The following is a 15,718-nucleotide window of genomic DNA, read 5'->3' as shown; positions in this document are numbered from 1 at the left end:
CCCAGAGAGAGTGGCTGGAGTGGGGGGAGCTGGGGGTCCCCACCCCATAGTGTTGGGGGCTGCTTGGTGGAGGAGAGTTCTGGCGGGGAAAGCCCAGGGCTTGTGAAGGGGCTGAGCTTAAACGCAAGTCACTGCTGGGGAGGAACCAGCCTCACAAAAATGCCGTTTCCACACAGTTCCTCTCCCAGCCATCATCCTGCCTCAGACAAAAGCAATTTACTCAGCCTCCAATAAAGCAAGGGTGATAACGAAGCTGAGAGGAGCTGAGTGGCAGGCAGGACAGCCCCTCCTGCCACCAGCACCCACCTGCTGCCTGGGGCTGTGGGGAAAGTGTCAGGACAGGACTGTGAATCACAGGCTCTGGGTGGGGGTGTCAGCACAGCCAGCTGTGCCAGAGCCCTGCCTGGGTGATGTGCTTGTTCCTGGGCACTGATGGGACAATGCTGCCCTTGAATCCCGTGCCTGTCCTGCAGGATGGCAAGCCTTGGCATGGGCAGGATGTGTCCTTGGAGTCCCCACCACAGCACAGCTGAGCACAGCGAGACTGGATGCAGCATCTGCACCTAATGGATGAGTTTTGTCAAGTGCTACAACAACCCAGGAAGCTGCACCAGCCCCAAGGGCGCTGGGAAAGCAAAGACAGTATTTCAGCTCCCTGCCTGCCCTGTCAGAGCAGCTCTGAAGGCTCCTTTGTATAGAACCCAACCAGCGTTAAGCACTGAACAGATATTAAAAAAGAGTAAAGCTGACCTGCAGCCCTGTCCTGCTGGATAAAAAGCCACTGACTTGTGTTTTCCCTGGAGAAACAGACAGGAGGAAAGCCTGAATAAAACCAGGGACACAAGGGGAGGTAAGTTCAGCTGAGGGATGTGGCAGCAGAAGCAGTGCCCTTGGGCCCACCAACAGAGCCGTGTTTTGGATGTTCACCCAGGATCCCAACAGTGATGCACAAAGCCTGCTCCATGTCACAATCTATTTATTGCTTTGGCTTTTGTATTTCTGAGCTTGCTTCCAAATTTAGTCAAGATCTGCCCTTTTGCTTCACCTGCATAGATGTTCCCCCAGTGTCAGGGGGCAGCCTGCTGCCAGGAGCTGCTCAGAGGAGCTCAGGGATCCGGGAGCAGCTGAGCAAAGCAGAGCCTGTGGACAATGCAGCGAGAGCCTGGGGATGTGGGAGCTGGAGATCAGGGGAGAGGCCCCTCAGCAGGGGCAGGGAGCTGACCCCACAGAGGAGTCATCCTCTGCTCCCTGTACCCCGCTGTCCCCACTCTGACAAACCATGGCACTGCTGGGCTGCTCACAGCCCCTGTCACCACTGGCACTGCCTGACCATGGACAGACACAGAGGCTGTACTGGGGCACAGGCAGGTGCTTCATCCAATTCTCCTTGAGGTGGGGGTTAGAAATGGCCTGAGAACCGTGATCTGGGCATGGGAGAAGTTGTAAATCCCTCCCAGGTGTAAATCAGGGCTGGCTGATTCCCTACAGAACCTCACTGAGAGTGAGATAGAGAACAGAGCACGTTTGGCCACCTCCATCTGGTCTCAGCAAACTGCAGCTGTGAGAGCAGCCCTGATGCCTCTGAGAGGACACACTGTTCTTGATAGTAACATAGGTGAGGAATTTATTGGAAATGCACTTTAACTTCTGAGATTAACTGCTTTTAAAGAGAACAGGTTTATAGTGCACCCCAAACAAGATTCTCTTCCTGGGAAGGTTAAAGGTCAGAAAAAGCTTTTGCTTTGAGTTGTCAGTCACTGTCCAGCTGAGAATGGGGAGGGATCATCACAGCTGTGAAGAGATCAGAGAGGTGGGGAGGGAGTGCTAAAGGGCACCCCCACCAAGGATCAAGTGTTAGGAAGATGACTCACTCTTCATACTGAAGAATTTGGAACAGATGTGCCGTTTTCTCTGCATATGGTGCTGGCCAGGCACAAGTCAGGAGGAGTTAGGGTCATGTACCGACCTCATCCTCAAACACCCTTTCAAAAAATAAACCCTCAGCCACAAGGACAATGTCTCAGCCAGTGCCCCAGGCTGGGCAGCCCCTCCTCTGCCCCTGAACCATTTGGATCCTCAGTGATGGTGTTCTCCCAGGTGAGCTCCATCCTGGTGGTTCCTGTTTCCATCCCAGCTGCTGTGCAGGCCTGTCAGGAAGGAGCTGCCTGCTGTGTGCTGGAGCTGGGAGCTGTGCCCTCCTGCTGCTGCAGCCTCTGGAGCAGGAGCAGCACGTTGTCCGTGAGCTCGTTCCGTGGCCGCCCCATCCCACTGAGATTCACGGGCTGCAGGCTGGCGTGGGGGGGCTCCCAGGGGGGGCAGCACTCCTCACTCAGGAGCAGCCACGTGCTGTCAGGGTCCACCTGCATCAAGTGCAGGAAAACACTGTGGAAAACAGAGGAAAGAAGAGTAAGGACAAAGCCTTGTGGTTGGCACCCAACGGAGTTATTAAGAGCTAAGGAAAGCTTTGATGCTGTTGGCAACCTCTGGCAGCTGCACAAATTCTGCTCCTTACAGAGGGCAGTGCAGTGGCCCCTGTGCCCAAGAAAGCAGCTCTGTGTCTCACAGCTACTGGCACGTGGGAGAAAAATATTTATGATGCCACACAGGCACTTATGGATATCAAACAAGCAGCTGGTGCAGGACTGACCCAGGCTTGGTGCTGGCACTGTGTGAGCTGCTGCTGGCACAAGCACAAACCTGCCTGTCCCACGTGCTGGGGAGGTGACTGTGGGTGACTGCAGGTGCCATGCATACCTGGGATCTTTTGGACAACAGCTCCTGCAGAGATCTTGGGAGAAGCTGTGTTACTCACCACCCTCTCTGGTTTTCAGGAGTGAGGGAGTTAACCCATCTGGGCTTCTCTGCCTTTCCAGAGGTGGCAAACCCAAGAGTATTTGGGGAGAGCTGCCCAGGCTGGGCCCCAAGGGAAGCTCAATGCTGTATTTGAGGGCTTTTTGCTGAAGTGAGATCTCCCACAGTCCCAAGTCCTTATTAGCTGCCTCCACATTTTTGTCACCTTTCATAGAGCAGGATTTTAAACCAAAACCAAACACAATCTTCATTAACAACACAATGAAGGAAAAGAGGAATCAAAACTTCCTCTGCAGATTAACTGCTGTGTTGATGGTTTTCACTTTGCATTTCCATACCTCAGTAAGATGGGATTTGCCTTTCCAGCCTGCCCTTCACACAGGGCTCCAGCTGTGAGCTGCTGGGACACAGCTGCTGCTGAAGAGCAGGAAGCTCAAGGAGTGAAAGAGCAAATGCTGATTTGTGTGACCTACACTTACCCACCCCCTCCTGCCAGCTCTCCCTGCAGCAACCTTTGGGCTTAGCTAGGTCTGTGTCAGGGTTTAATGCACACAAGGTGTACAAGGCTTAACTGGTTTAAACTCTCTGGCTGTGGCAAGAACAAAATTAGACTGGAATTTGCAAGGCCTCTTCCTGAATGGTGCTGAGTGCTCTGTGAGCACCAAAGGCACTCAGCACTCATCACACCTATGGTACAGTTTTCCAAGATCCCAGTAAAGCCCAGCCATGCATCCTCAGGTCTCTAAAATCATGGAGCTGTGAGGAGAACAGCTGCCAGCTCAGGTAATGGGAAGAGAAATCAAGTAAGTCTGTCTTTGCTCCCCCAAGAAGAACAGGACTGAACTCTCTCATTACAAGCAAAGATCACTTGCTAAAAAAGCCACACAAAATCCAGATCTGACTGCTGTCCAAATTTCTCTTGGAAGAGCTTTCATCCCTGAAGTGAGGTTGCTTCCAATGTAAAGCAGGGAGAAATCCCTTTGAGAAGCTCTCTGAAAAGGGAGTGCAGTGCCATGGGTAAAGTGAAAGAGCACAGAAATGAGATGAAGGTAGGAGAGAGCTCCCTCTCCTTTGCACAATAACCCTGTGGATGTTACTCATGCACAGCCAAAGCTGTTGCTTTTGCCTCTCTGCCATGAACACCTCACCTGTCCCTCAGTGCAGGTCTCTGAACAGCAAGAGGGGAGATGTCACCACTGAAGCTGCTGGCAGTGTCCCCTCCCAAAGGTGCTGGCAGTGCCTATCTGCCTGCTCCAGAGGAAACAGAGGGAATGTGCTCCACTGTGATAGCTGGGCTTGGCAGCAGCTGCCTCAGCAACACCACCTTTTCCTGTGGATTGGCCAATGCAGGTGAGCTCACAGGACTCCTCACTCCTCTGGCTTTGTTCCTGCACCTCTGCTGACAAGTGAGGGGCTGGCAGGGGAGCAAGTGATTTTTGTAACTGCAGCTTCATGCAATACTCAACAGGCAAAGATGCTGGGAAAAAAAGAGTATGGAGCTCTCCCTGCTCCATCCTGGCTCCAGCTCTGCAGACACTGCCCTGCTCGTGCCCTCAGCCTGGATGTGACAGCAGGAGCCCTCAGCTCTGTGTGCCAGCAAACAGCAGCTCCCAGTGCTTCCCCCCAGTTTCCAATGGGCAGCTGCAGAGATAATCCTTGCTCCTTATGGCTGGGATGGGAGCAGGCAAGGGCAATGAGCTGCTGTGAAGTGAACATGGGAAGAGGGGATATTGTGCAGCAGGCTGCTGATCCCCAGCACACACACAGCTGCAGCTCTCACACTCACAGCACAGACACTCTGCTCTCCAACCCTTCCCAATCAGCTGCTCCAGGGAGAGCGACCCTCAGAGATTATCCAGACCCTGGAGCACTCACTGCCTCTGGTGCCCATAATGGTTTGGGGCTGTGATTATCCCTGATAGCCTGGAGTGCTCTGCAGCCTAAAGAACAACTTGACTTTTACATTTTCAAACTAACTCTGGGGTAGTTTCCAAGCAACCTGTTTCCATAGCAAAGAATCCTGGGGTTAATCCAAGTTTGTTTTCTGTTGTTGCCTTTTTCTTTCTTTTTTTTTTTTTTTCTTAAATATCACTTTATTGAATTTTGCCTTGAGCAGGTGGCTGTTCTGGCATGCTTCAATCCAGCCTGGGAGTGACAGCTGACAATGAATACCCAACAAACCCCACAAACAAACCAGAAGAGGTAAGCTGCATGATCAACTTTGGTATGAAAAAAGCTCCCCAAATAGCTTATATTTGTCCCAAGTGCGCTAAACTTATTCTACTAGCACAGAGCAATTTGGCTACTCTGTTGCCTTGTCTTTGCCCAAACTCCAAGCAGAGCCATGGCACAGTGAGCAGACTGGCAGAAGGACAAGGATTGCTGGCTTTCCATCCCTGCTGGATGTTTAACTGGATACAGCCCACCATAGGCTTTGGTAAGAACTGAGGAAATTATTTCAGCATCTTAGGAGGAAAAAAAAACCACATTCTTATCCAGACTGCTGACTGAAAGGTCATGGGCTGCAAACGTTTAGTAGGAATTAAGTGTAAATTTCAAAACAGTGACTTGAAACTGAAAGAACGGAAAACTACTTGTCAGTTTTGACAAGGGCCAGTGACAATTTCCTAATCTCTTTTCCTTCAAGGTTTTATTCCCTGAAGTGAAAAGCTTGTCAGGGATGATGCAACTTCATAAATTGAGGAGAAGCTCAGATTTACATACTGTGACATCCAGTTTCCACCCTGTCCCCTGGCCTTGCTCCCAGAGCTGGGCCCCCCCTTGCTCAAGGTTTCTGGGCACTTCCCCATCCTTGCACAGGCTCATCTTCAATGATGGCAAAAACTTTTCTAGTGCTCCTTGGCATTCCCAAACTCTTCTTCAGTAGGTTTGGTCCCTTTGGTCCCAATTTTGCATTTGGTTTTTGTTTGTTGTTTGATTTTTTAAAAAGCTTTGGATAATACTCTCCTGGAATACTCTCAGCAGTCACCTTCTAGTAAAACCCATTGTTATTGTCCCATTTTCTCTTCCTCAGATGTGCTGGAGTTCTTTTTTTCCCAGCATCTATTTTTGCCTGTTGAGTATTGCATGAAGCTGCAGTTACTAAAATCACTTACTCCCACTGCTTCATCTAATAAAGCTACAGGGTCCCATAAATGGGATTAAGCAGACTCCTTGGGGCATGATAACATCCCTGGATGATAGCCAAACTCCCTTTTTCCTTTTTATTTATTTTTTTTTTTGTGTGTGTGGCTCAAGCACCTTGGCCAAAACTTTCTGCTCAGCCCTCTGCATGCCTACAGAATCCTCACATAGTCAGTGCATGATTTTTGGAACTACAGCTGACTTTGCAAGTGCTGACCTTGCTCTTGACAGGTCACAACCCATCAGTTGAATAAGAACCCTAAGAGCTGAGCAAAGGCCAGTTAGTATAAATCACCATGGCAAGCTGATTCCAAACATCCTTTTACCTCCTATGATTTCTGCAGTGATAAAGCTGAGTTATGTGACGTACGCTGGCGCTCAGGCTGGGGCTAAGATTAGTTCTGGTCTATCTGTTTTTAGAAGCATTTAAAATGCAGAATTTCTCATGTATCAGGCTGATAACACTGCCCTTGCTTAGATGGAAAGGCCCTTATGTGTGACAGCCTGTGTCAGCTTGCAGGATTACTTTCAGACACATGGAGAGCAAGAAGAGCCAGAACTTAGAGGAATGTGGTGGTTCAGCAGCTGGAGAACAGAAATGGAAGGGTGGCTGAGAAGTGATTCTTACCCTGATACTGGAGCTGATTGTTATGGTCCAAGCTAATTTTGACTTTTCCAGGCTGAAACCTCATATCAGGGAAATACAGTCAAAAGTGAGTGTGATGCAATGAACTCTGGTACACTCAGGCTTCAAGACCAGGGATCAAAAAATTAAACCTACAAATGCTGCCATGTCTGTAGTGTCAGGCCAGGCATGATGCATGCCTCAGTGCATACATGTGTCTGGTCATTGGAGTTAAACAGGAGACAGCAAGGGCTTCCAGGAGCAGCTTGGCTCACATATGTGATGTATGGTGCATCAAAAGCATGGGGGGAGGAGCAAAACATATGGCATTTTCCCCTTAAAGTCTAATAAAAGTAACACATAGGAGAAAAATGTTACTTGCCCTGAACTTTGCTGCCCTTTTGCTCTAACAAGTGAGCTCACTTCAGCATACAGCTTCCAACAGGGCTCATTTCATATTCCCCCTACCCCTGCTGTTGGGGGGAAATTGCACAGCTTCTCAAGCTGCTTGGTTAATGATTTAAAAGCTTCAGATTCCAAATATCTAGATAAACCCTGGTGTTCTGCTTTTCATCCAGCATTGCTTGCACAGACTGAGGCTTTATTGCATTAAGGGGATGCACTCCCACAGCATAGAGCCCCTCTGCAGAACAAATGCTGCTGGAGCCTGCTGTGCTGCTGTGAAAGCCTCCAAGGTAAAAATAAACCTGCTCCCATCCGTGCAGAGAGACAAACAAAGGAATGCTCCAGCTTGGGAGAGCTGAGCCTCTGAACTGCTGCCCAGCCACACAAAGCCCTTCACACCCCGCACCCCCGGGAGCCTGGGCTTTGTCAAAGGGAACGGATGGGCTGCACTTCCCTTTGCTTCCCTTTCCAGCAGCCTGCCCTGGAAATCCGACACCGCAGAGCCTGCTGCTTTCCCCTCTCCTCGGGGGAGGGCAGGGCAGGCCACACAGCAAGGGGGGCTGGCTGGTTTTCACCCCCATCCTTCAGCAGAGGGGCTTCCTGATTTATGTCCCACGTTCTGTACCTGGACTCGTTTTGTCTCCTGAAATTCCCCAGCTTTGGTTCCAGGTGACAACATATGACAACAGTGATTTCTTATCCTGACAGCAGAACATGCTGAGCTGGATTTTATACACCAAGCAGCAAAGTATGTCTGTCAACACTTCCTAGAGCTGGAGTGTGTTCACCTACACTGTCTTTGCTCTTTTAGACTCTCCCAGCCTCCTCAAGAGCAACACTGGTGCCAAGACTGACAGCTTCCCAAATAAACTCTGGTCCACCTGGCAGAGCCTGGGCTGGAGCCCAGGGCAAATGGAAGGATAACAAAAGGAGATCCCCCAGCCTGCAGAAGGCATTAAGTGATAAAACAGAAGGGAATGCCTGGCACATCCTCTTCCATAGTTGCCTTCCCTCTGCAGTTTGATGCCACCAGTGGGCCAAAAGCATCAGGTATTTGGTGAGGAAAAAGCAAGTAGCACATCTTCCCCTCTATTCCCAAATGCACTGCAAGGTCACTTGTAATGTCTGTGCAAGCTGACAAGTGACCTCTCTAACTCATTTTGGGGAGTGATACTTCACCACAGAAATCTTCCATGAGAGGCCCTGTTGTACAGGACTTGAATGTACTGGAAGGTGGAACAGGAAAGGTGCAAAAGGACTGGGATCACCATGCTCCCTCTGTCCCCCACTGTTTGTACACCCAACACACCTGCATTTAAGAGACATTACCTCTGGGCAGCTTCTTGCAGTTTCACAGGTTGCTTGGCACTGAGGTAAATCAGGCAGGCCTCTGCCACTTTATTCAGGTCACTCTCGCCTGCAGCAATGGAACAGGAAAGAAGGGTAGGAGGTGACCTCCTCAGCAGCTGCTGCCTAATGGAATCAGCTCCAAATTGGCAGCAGAGGCTTCAGAGCCTTTGAGCTGTCTGACCCAGAGCTCTTCTGACCTTGCCTTTTAAGCATCTTGCTGCAAAGCCAGGAAAGCAATCAAGGGCACTGAGAGGAAAAGAGCAACTAGCCAGCAAACCTTCTCCCTCATCAAAGCCAGTTCCAGAAATTTCACTTGGGGAGAATTTCAGAGTTTCATTCAACAGAAGACTGTGATGTGCTGGATTTAAAGGGTCCCCCAGAGATAAGCCCACAATAGAACCAGTCAAGCCAGCCAGAAGTCTTTTCTGGGCTCCAGTTTGTCCAGTAAAACAAAGTGTGGCCCAACAGCAATGCATACAAATGTTCTGTACCCTCTTCTCATTCACAAGTGGGATGAGCAGTCACATTTTGCATGTGGTGGGAACCTTCTCTCTCATTTGTCTCCTGGGGAGAAAAGTGCCCAGCACCTCTTTACAGAGCTCCCAAAGAGAACAGATTCAGGCTAGAGAAGATCAGGAAATCAATTCTGGGCAGCAGGAGGAGAAGCAGCAAATAGAGAGGAGACAAAGTCTAGCAGAGATCCATACAGCCTGTGCTTGCTCTGGTACTCACCCATGTCCAGCTTCTCACAGAGAGAGCCCAGGCCCTGCAGCACAGCCAGCTGCAGCTTGAAGGCCAGTGTGTGGCTGTACACAGGCCCAGCCCTGGCACTCACTGGGGCCTGGCTGAGGAGGGAGCTGGTCAGCTTGGGCAGGACATCCTTGGAGAACCTCTGCCTCAGGAAGTCTCCACAGGTTTGACCCAGGGTACACAGCACCTAAGAGAGACATCAGTTACACACTGGCCTGGGAGGAGCTCAGAGATCCACACCAGCCTGGAGGATTCAGACATTCACTCTCCTGGAGAATTGTTTTTGCAGGGGAGAGCACTGTGACCACACCTGCCCCAGTTTCCCCATAATGAGCAGAAGATGAATGTCTGAGAGGCTGAGTGAGCTCTGCAGTACCACCTGGCTGACCTCCTGGGCTGCCCTTCCCTCATTAGCACAGTAAAGGTAAGAGCAGCTCTGCATTCTTACTCAGAATTAGTGGAGGAGTCTTTGATGGAAAATGCCATTAAATATGATTATATCCTTAAATCTCTTTTGTGGTGTAGACAACCCATCCTTCCAAACACATCAGCAAGCAGAAAGGCCAAGGGGTCACAGAAAAGGGCACCCAGCACTACTGGTGTCTGCACAGGATCAAACTCAAAGTGGGCAGAGAATGGCCTTAAATGCGCTAAAAACAAAGGGGGATCCATGTGGCCAGAACACTGATCTCTCTTTTGGAACTTCACTGAGCTCATGGTCTCAGTGTGCAGGACTGAGATGCTGGTTATGTTGTGCTTGTTTTACACTGATGTGACACTTCTGGTCCTGGAATTAAGGCAGGAAGTCACTTTGGGGGGAATTCATACAGCAAAACCCAGGCTGGGTGCAAAGTGTAATGATGACTTGAAACTTTTCAAGAGTTAATTAGTTTTTGTACAGCAATCTCTACCTCCTTTTAGGGCAGGCACATGACAGGTATGGTAATTCTGAGACTGTAGTGCATGGCTTCTGGAATTTCAGGAATCAAAACTCTCTTTATTCACACTGAAGGATTCTAAAATGAATCTCACTCTGCCCAGCAGACAAATTCCTCTGCAATGCTGGGGCTGACAACCTCTGGAAACATGCTTTACCTGGCCAGCCTGTGAGTCAGGAGGAGAAAGGAGCCAGCTGACAAGGTCAGGAGCTCTTTAATAATGTCATTATAGGGCCAAGTGTTTATTCAACCTCTCTCCTACCTTGCCAATCTCTCAATCATTAAATGTTCCCCTGTCTTCAATCTGAGACTTCCAAAGAGGATGCTGGGACTGTGTCTCCAGCAAGGCCAAGCTGCACTGTATGGTGCCCCTAACATCTGCTGAGGCTGTAGAGCTGTTTTTCTCACCCCTGCAATAACCACCAACATTTCTGCTTCCCCCAGAACGGCATCAAGGCTTTCCCTGTGGACAAGCTGCAGTGAGAGTGGCACAAACCCACCCAGAGCAGAGCACGGTGACCCCATACTCCAAACCACATTTAAACATCACTGCAGGAGCTTGGTGCTCTCTCCTGAGCAGCACTGCCTGAGCCACTCCTGAGCCCAAGCCCCAGCTGGAAATGCTGCTGGCAGTCACTGCCATACCTTGAAGGCTCTGAGCACTGCCAGAGGGTCGTCGTTAACCAGCCGGGTGACGAGAGCTGGCCAGACACGGTGAGCCATGGGAAGCAGATGGTTTCCATGAGGATGCAGCATGGTTACACAGAGCTCCAGCACGTCCAGGACCTGGGCAGGAGGGGAGGGAACAGACTCTGAGTGCTGCAGTGCCAGGCATTCAGGTGGATCCCAGCATCACAGCAGCAAGCTGGGAGGAGGGGTTGAGCAGCAAAGGGTGCGGTTTTACTGCAGCAGGAATGGGGACAAGTGAACAGTGCTAGGAACCAGGCCTGCTTGGAAAGGGACAAGCACTGCAGTGACACAACCTGTGCTGGGCACAGAGCTGGGCTGGGAGCAGGGCAGGATTCCTGCCCTGATCCCACCTGGACCCCACTGTGGCTGTGGCAGCAGGATCACCTGGCAGAGCTGGGGCTGCTGGGATAAGAATCTAGGTTATGCCTCATTTTTTTGTCTCACTTTGCACTTTAAAAGGAGGCCACCTTCAAAGGGTTTTCATAATTAGAAAAAAGCCAGGCTTTTAGCCCTGCTTATCATCACCCCAGCTACTTCAAAAACATTCATCAGCCTGTGCACTGCAGCCCGAGGAAGGGGGATGGGAGGCACAGATGGGAGAAAGATGCTTCTGTTTCCTCCTCCAAAGGACAAAGCACAAGATTTAACTATCATGAGCATCAAGGCAAAGTGTCCAATACAAAGCCACCCTTAAGATTCTGTTCCACCTGGCTGCCATTCCTAACCCAGAGCACTCCCGATAAACTATCTCCCTTTCTCTGGCCAGGTTTGGAGGATCTGTCCTGCTGGAGCATATGGCAGCACAAACCTGGGGATGGCAGGGAGCCCAACGTGCATGGCACACACGCTGATGAGCTACCAGCCCCTTCATGGGCACCATCTGTCCCCTCAGAGCCGGCCATTACCGACCTTCAGCCGCACGCGGAGGCTCCCGTCAGACAGCAAGTGGATGCACCTCTCCATCACATCCTTGGCCAGCTGAGCGTGGCTTGGCATTGGAGCCTCTCCTTCCATGTCAGAGTTGGGCTCTGGCTTAGCAAGGGGAACCTCATCTGGAAGACAAAACCATTACTGAAGCCATGAAAATGACTTGGGAGCTCTGGGAGATCACAGTCACAGATCACAGATCCCCCACCCACAAGGACTCTGCAAATTCCTGAGTGAGGCCTTTGGCATTTTTTAATGTGCTTAGATATAGTTAAGCCTATGAGTTGTGTGAGGTAGTGTCAGGTTCAGTTACGAGTGTGGGGCCAGGGAACATTCGCTTTCTTCACGGGACAATGCAGCTGGTCTGACATTTGCAGTCTCTTCTCACCATGGACTTATTTCCCATTGATTTTTATTAAAAATGAAAAGCCTGGGTATTTAAAGATGAAGTATTTAAAGGTCAGGATTGCAGCACAGTCCAGTGAAGACTAAAAAGTTTCCTATATGAATGTCTGCAGTGCCTGCCACGGCCAAGTGAGAAGGGAGCAGTGGCATCATTAGCCAGGAGAAAACACTACAGAGATTCCCAAGGGAACACGAGGAAACCACATAGGATCCTGGAAAGAGGAAACTTCAGGTCCTGAACCAAAATGAACTGTTACAAGGGAAGAAAAAACACATTGTGCTTGTGTCTCAGAGCTAGAGAAGCCTTGATCTGCAAACATTTGGCTCCCTCACTCAAAGAGAACAAAGTGAGAACACCCAACAGCACTTTACATGAAGCAAGGACAGCCCAAAGAAGACCTGAGACTGTCAGCCTGGTCCCAAGGCCCCCATGTGACAAAAGGACACCTCAGAAGTCACAGTCTCTCTGCAAGCTGCCCATACTCCTCTCCAGCCACACACAGCACTGACCTGCCTCCTCCTCCTCCTCCAGGTCAGGAAGATCCCCCTCTGCGATCTTCTTCTGGCTGATGTAGTCAAGGAAGAATCTTTCCACTTCTTGACTTGTCAATGTCACCTCCTGCTGTCCCTGGGACCGAGCCCTGCTCTGCCCCTTGTCAGTCTGCCTTTGCTGGTGCTCCTCAGTGCTGGGCATTCCAAACCACTGCACTGCAAAAAAGGAACTGACATGTCACTGGGCAACCGTGATCCCCTCCTGCAAGTCAGCAAGGTGCCACGGATTCCATGAGAGATGAGAAGGTTCTCACACCTCATGGGGTTGCACCTGATTCAGGTCATCTACTTCCCAGTCACCTCCTTGACAGTACAGGAAAGTTAAAAAGGAATACATGGTAAAAGTAAAAAGAAATACATGCCATGTGCTCCTACAGAATGTTCATGGGAGCAGTGAGCCCATCCTTTCTCAGCCACTAAAGGCCATGTTCCTGTGAAAGGCTGCAGGTCAGGCAAACTGGAGAGGGAAAGCTACTGGTGATCTTTGCTTGAGTGCTGGCCCAGCAAGCAAAGCACAGTGGCCATCACACTGCAAACACCTTGGCTACCTGGAACCTCCCATGGCAAGGGGAAAGGCACAAGACAAGTATCCTTAGTGATAGCAAGGCTGAATTACACAAAGTAAACATCATTTTGGTACCTAGAGCAGTCATGACTGAGTGGAGGACCCTGAGGAAGGTGGAAGCCTGGCTACTGTAAGTCTGATCTAGAGCAGACAGGACATCTTGGATAACATCTTCTATCAGTGGCAACAAGCTGGCATCTGAATGCCTCAGCATCGTGTCCAGGACCTGGGATGCACGTGGCTGACAGGCCAGCTGGCGCAGGTTCAGGGAAATCCCGTTCACCAGGTAGTCAGAGTTCTCATTGATCAAACACCGCACTGAGCTGTACCCACAGGCCTCACACATGTCTGCCAGGGTCCCCAGTGCTGTCTCACTGATGAGCAGAGTCCTGTCACCAGCCTTCTCCAGCACAGGGTAGAGAGCTGACAGCAGCAGCAGCCGGAACTCCTTCCCAAGGACAGCAGCAAAGCAGCCAACGCCCTCCAGCTGGATGCAGATCTGCCAGATGTTGCTGTTCATGGTGCGGGCTGTGACTGGGGGCTCTGGGGACAGATGGAGGGCGCTGCTGGATGTCCCCCCTGCACGGACAGCGAGCCCCAGGTGCTGCACTGACTGCTCAGGGCTGCCTTCCTCTGTGTCAATGCTGGTCACCAAATACCAGTTCGTCTGGTCCATGTACTCATCCAGAATGGATGTTATGGACCTTTTGAGATCATCCATGCTCGGCGGAACTTCCCTCTCCTGCAGGAAATCCACTCCCACCCCGGCAGCTCCCATGAGCAGCTCGTTGAGGATCATGGCTGCCTGCTTTCGGTACAGGCCAGACTCGCTGTACAGCCCCATGAAGTGATCCACAAGCAGGTAGAGGTTCCCATAGTAGCCAAGAACACGACACACTTGCTGAAGGAGCTGGAAAACCTTCTCCTCCGTGAAGAAGCGGAAATATTTCTTCTGGCACCTGCCCTTCTGCACACCCTGCTGCAAGGGGCCCGGTGGCCCAGAGCGCCGGGCCTCCACTATCTTCACATCTGTCACATCCAGCTCCAGAACCTGCACCAGCGCCTTGGACAGGCGCTGCAGGTGGGACACGGAGTTGAGGACAATGTTAATCTTGGGGCCCAGCAGCTTCAGGTAACCCAGCAATAAGCTCAGCGTGGAAACCTTGCCCATGTCATCCTGAGAGTTCATCAGGCGGGGAAGGGCTGTGGCAAGGGAATGGAGGTTCTCAGAGAGGACATCAGCAAGAGCCCTGCTCTGTGCCACAATCCTCTGCTCTGCAATCCCTTGCAGAACTTTGTTACATCTGCTCTGGACTTCACTGTTTTCATCATTAACCAGCCCAACCAAGGCCTTTAAGAGGTGACTGAATGAGTCCACCAGTGACTGACTGCAGTTCCTCAGTAAGTGATGGACCAGCTCCACCAGCTCCAGTCTCACCTTCCAGTGGGGGTGAACTGAAGAAGATTCAACCACCTTATGCAAGAGAAGAGAGAGTTTTTCAGCAGTACTTTTAGTCCAGTCAGGTCCTCTGTGGATCATTAGCTCTGATATTCTGCTGTGCTCCACTAGCAGCTTTTCCTTACTCTTTGGGATTCTGGCTAGCTGTTTGTCAGCCATGACCAAGCCAACAATGAGATAAAAGAGTCTGATGGCAGAAACGGTGGCTTTGTGACCTTGTTTGATGTCTCCAGCAATAACTCGAGACAGTGTAATAGAAATCCCAGGTAGAAAAGATGCAAACAAATCCCCACATTGCTGTGCCTCATCTTCATCCAGATGTCGGTGCTCCTGGCAGTCACACTGCAGAACCAGGACCTGCAAGCACTCCAAAGCAGAGATCTTGATTTGCTTTGCTTTTTCTTGCTCTGCAAGGGTCAGAAGCAAAGACACAGCAAATCCTAGGAGCGGAAGGGTGGAAGGTTGGTACAGAGACAAGATAATATCCCCATAAGCCGAATGCATCAGGGTGTGGAGTGCCTGGATCACAGCCAGCTTCAGCTCCTCGGACAGCGGGGCGGCTTTGCCCGAGCTGGGAGGGGGAGCGAGGCAGGTACAGAGCTCAGAGAAGAGCTCCTGCAGCAGCTCCTGCTTCTTCACGCACGTCGCGGCAAGCACGGAGGAGATGCACTGCACCAGGCTCTGCACCAGCCGCTCCTGCTTGGGCCCCGGCAGGCGCAGGGCGAAGCGCAGCGGGAACAGCACGTACTCCTGCAGCTCCTGCAGGGCCGCGCCGCTCACCCCGGCCAGGTGCGCCTGCAGCAGCCGCACGTTCTCCACCGTCTGCGCCCGTGTCAGCTGCACGCAGACGGGGCGCAGCGCCCCGAACGCCGCCTGCGGGGTGTCGAACACGGCCATGCCGGGGACCGGGGGCCGCGGGCCCTGCCCGGTGCCGGGGGGGTCTCACCCGGGCCCGGGGCCGCGCTGGGGCCAGGCCGGGCAGCCCTAAGGGTGCCGGAAGTGACGCCGCATTACCAGCGCCACAAAACTCCCGTGAAGTGGGGCGGGCACTGTGAGAAAAGTCTCGGGTGCCCGCAAAGCGCATGCGCCTGAGACGT

General features: G+C 51.4%; 1 protein-coding gene and 1 long non-coding RNA gene across 2 annotated transcripts; one reads left to right on the top strand and one right to left on the bottom strand.

Moving 5' to 3' along the window:
- Positions 1-959: 959 nt before the first annotated feature.
- On the bottom strand, positions 960-15,651 carry TTI1 (TELO2 interacting protein 1). Its single transcript, XM_064729890.1, has 7 exons — positions 13,238-15,651; positions 12,556-12,753; positions 11,623-11,765; positions 10,669-10,809; positions 9,068-9,272; positions 8,315-8,402; positions 960-2,382 (listed from the first exon to the last, which is right to left on the bottom strand). The coding sequence occupies exons 1-7, from the start codon at positions 15,516-15,518 to the stop codon at positions 2,151-2,153; spliced, it is 3,288 nt and encodes a 1,095-aa protein (XP_064585960.1). The 5' UTR covers positions 15,519-15,651; the 3' UTR covers positions 960-2,150.
- LOC135456179 (uncharacterized) lies at positions 3,827-9,069 on the top strand. Its single transcript, XR_010442466.1, has 4 exons — positions 3,827-4,161; positions 4,928-5,013; positions 5,149-5,248; positions 7,159-9,069. It is a non-coding gene; the product is annotated as an uncharacterized LOC135456179 (long non-coding RNA).
- Positions 15,652-15,718: the final 67 nt, after the last annotated feature.

The sequence above is a fragment of the Zonotrichia leucophrys genome, chromosome 20 (genome assembly GCF_028769735.1).
Source record: "Zonotrichia leucophrys gambelii isolate GWCS_2022_RI chromosome 20, RI_Zleu_2.0, whole genome shotgun sequence".
Taxonomy (NCBI): Eukaryota; Metazoa; Chordata; class Aves; order Passeriformes; family Passerellidae; genus Zonotrichia; species Zonotrichia leucophrys.
The sequence above is the reverse complement of the archived record's forward strand: the minus strand, read 5'-3'. Positions and strand labels throughout refer to the sequence as shown.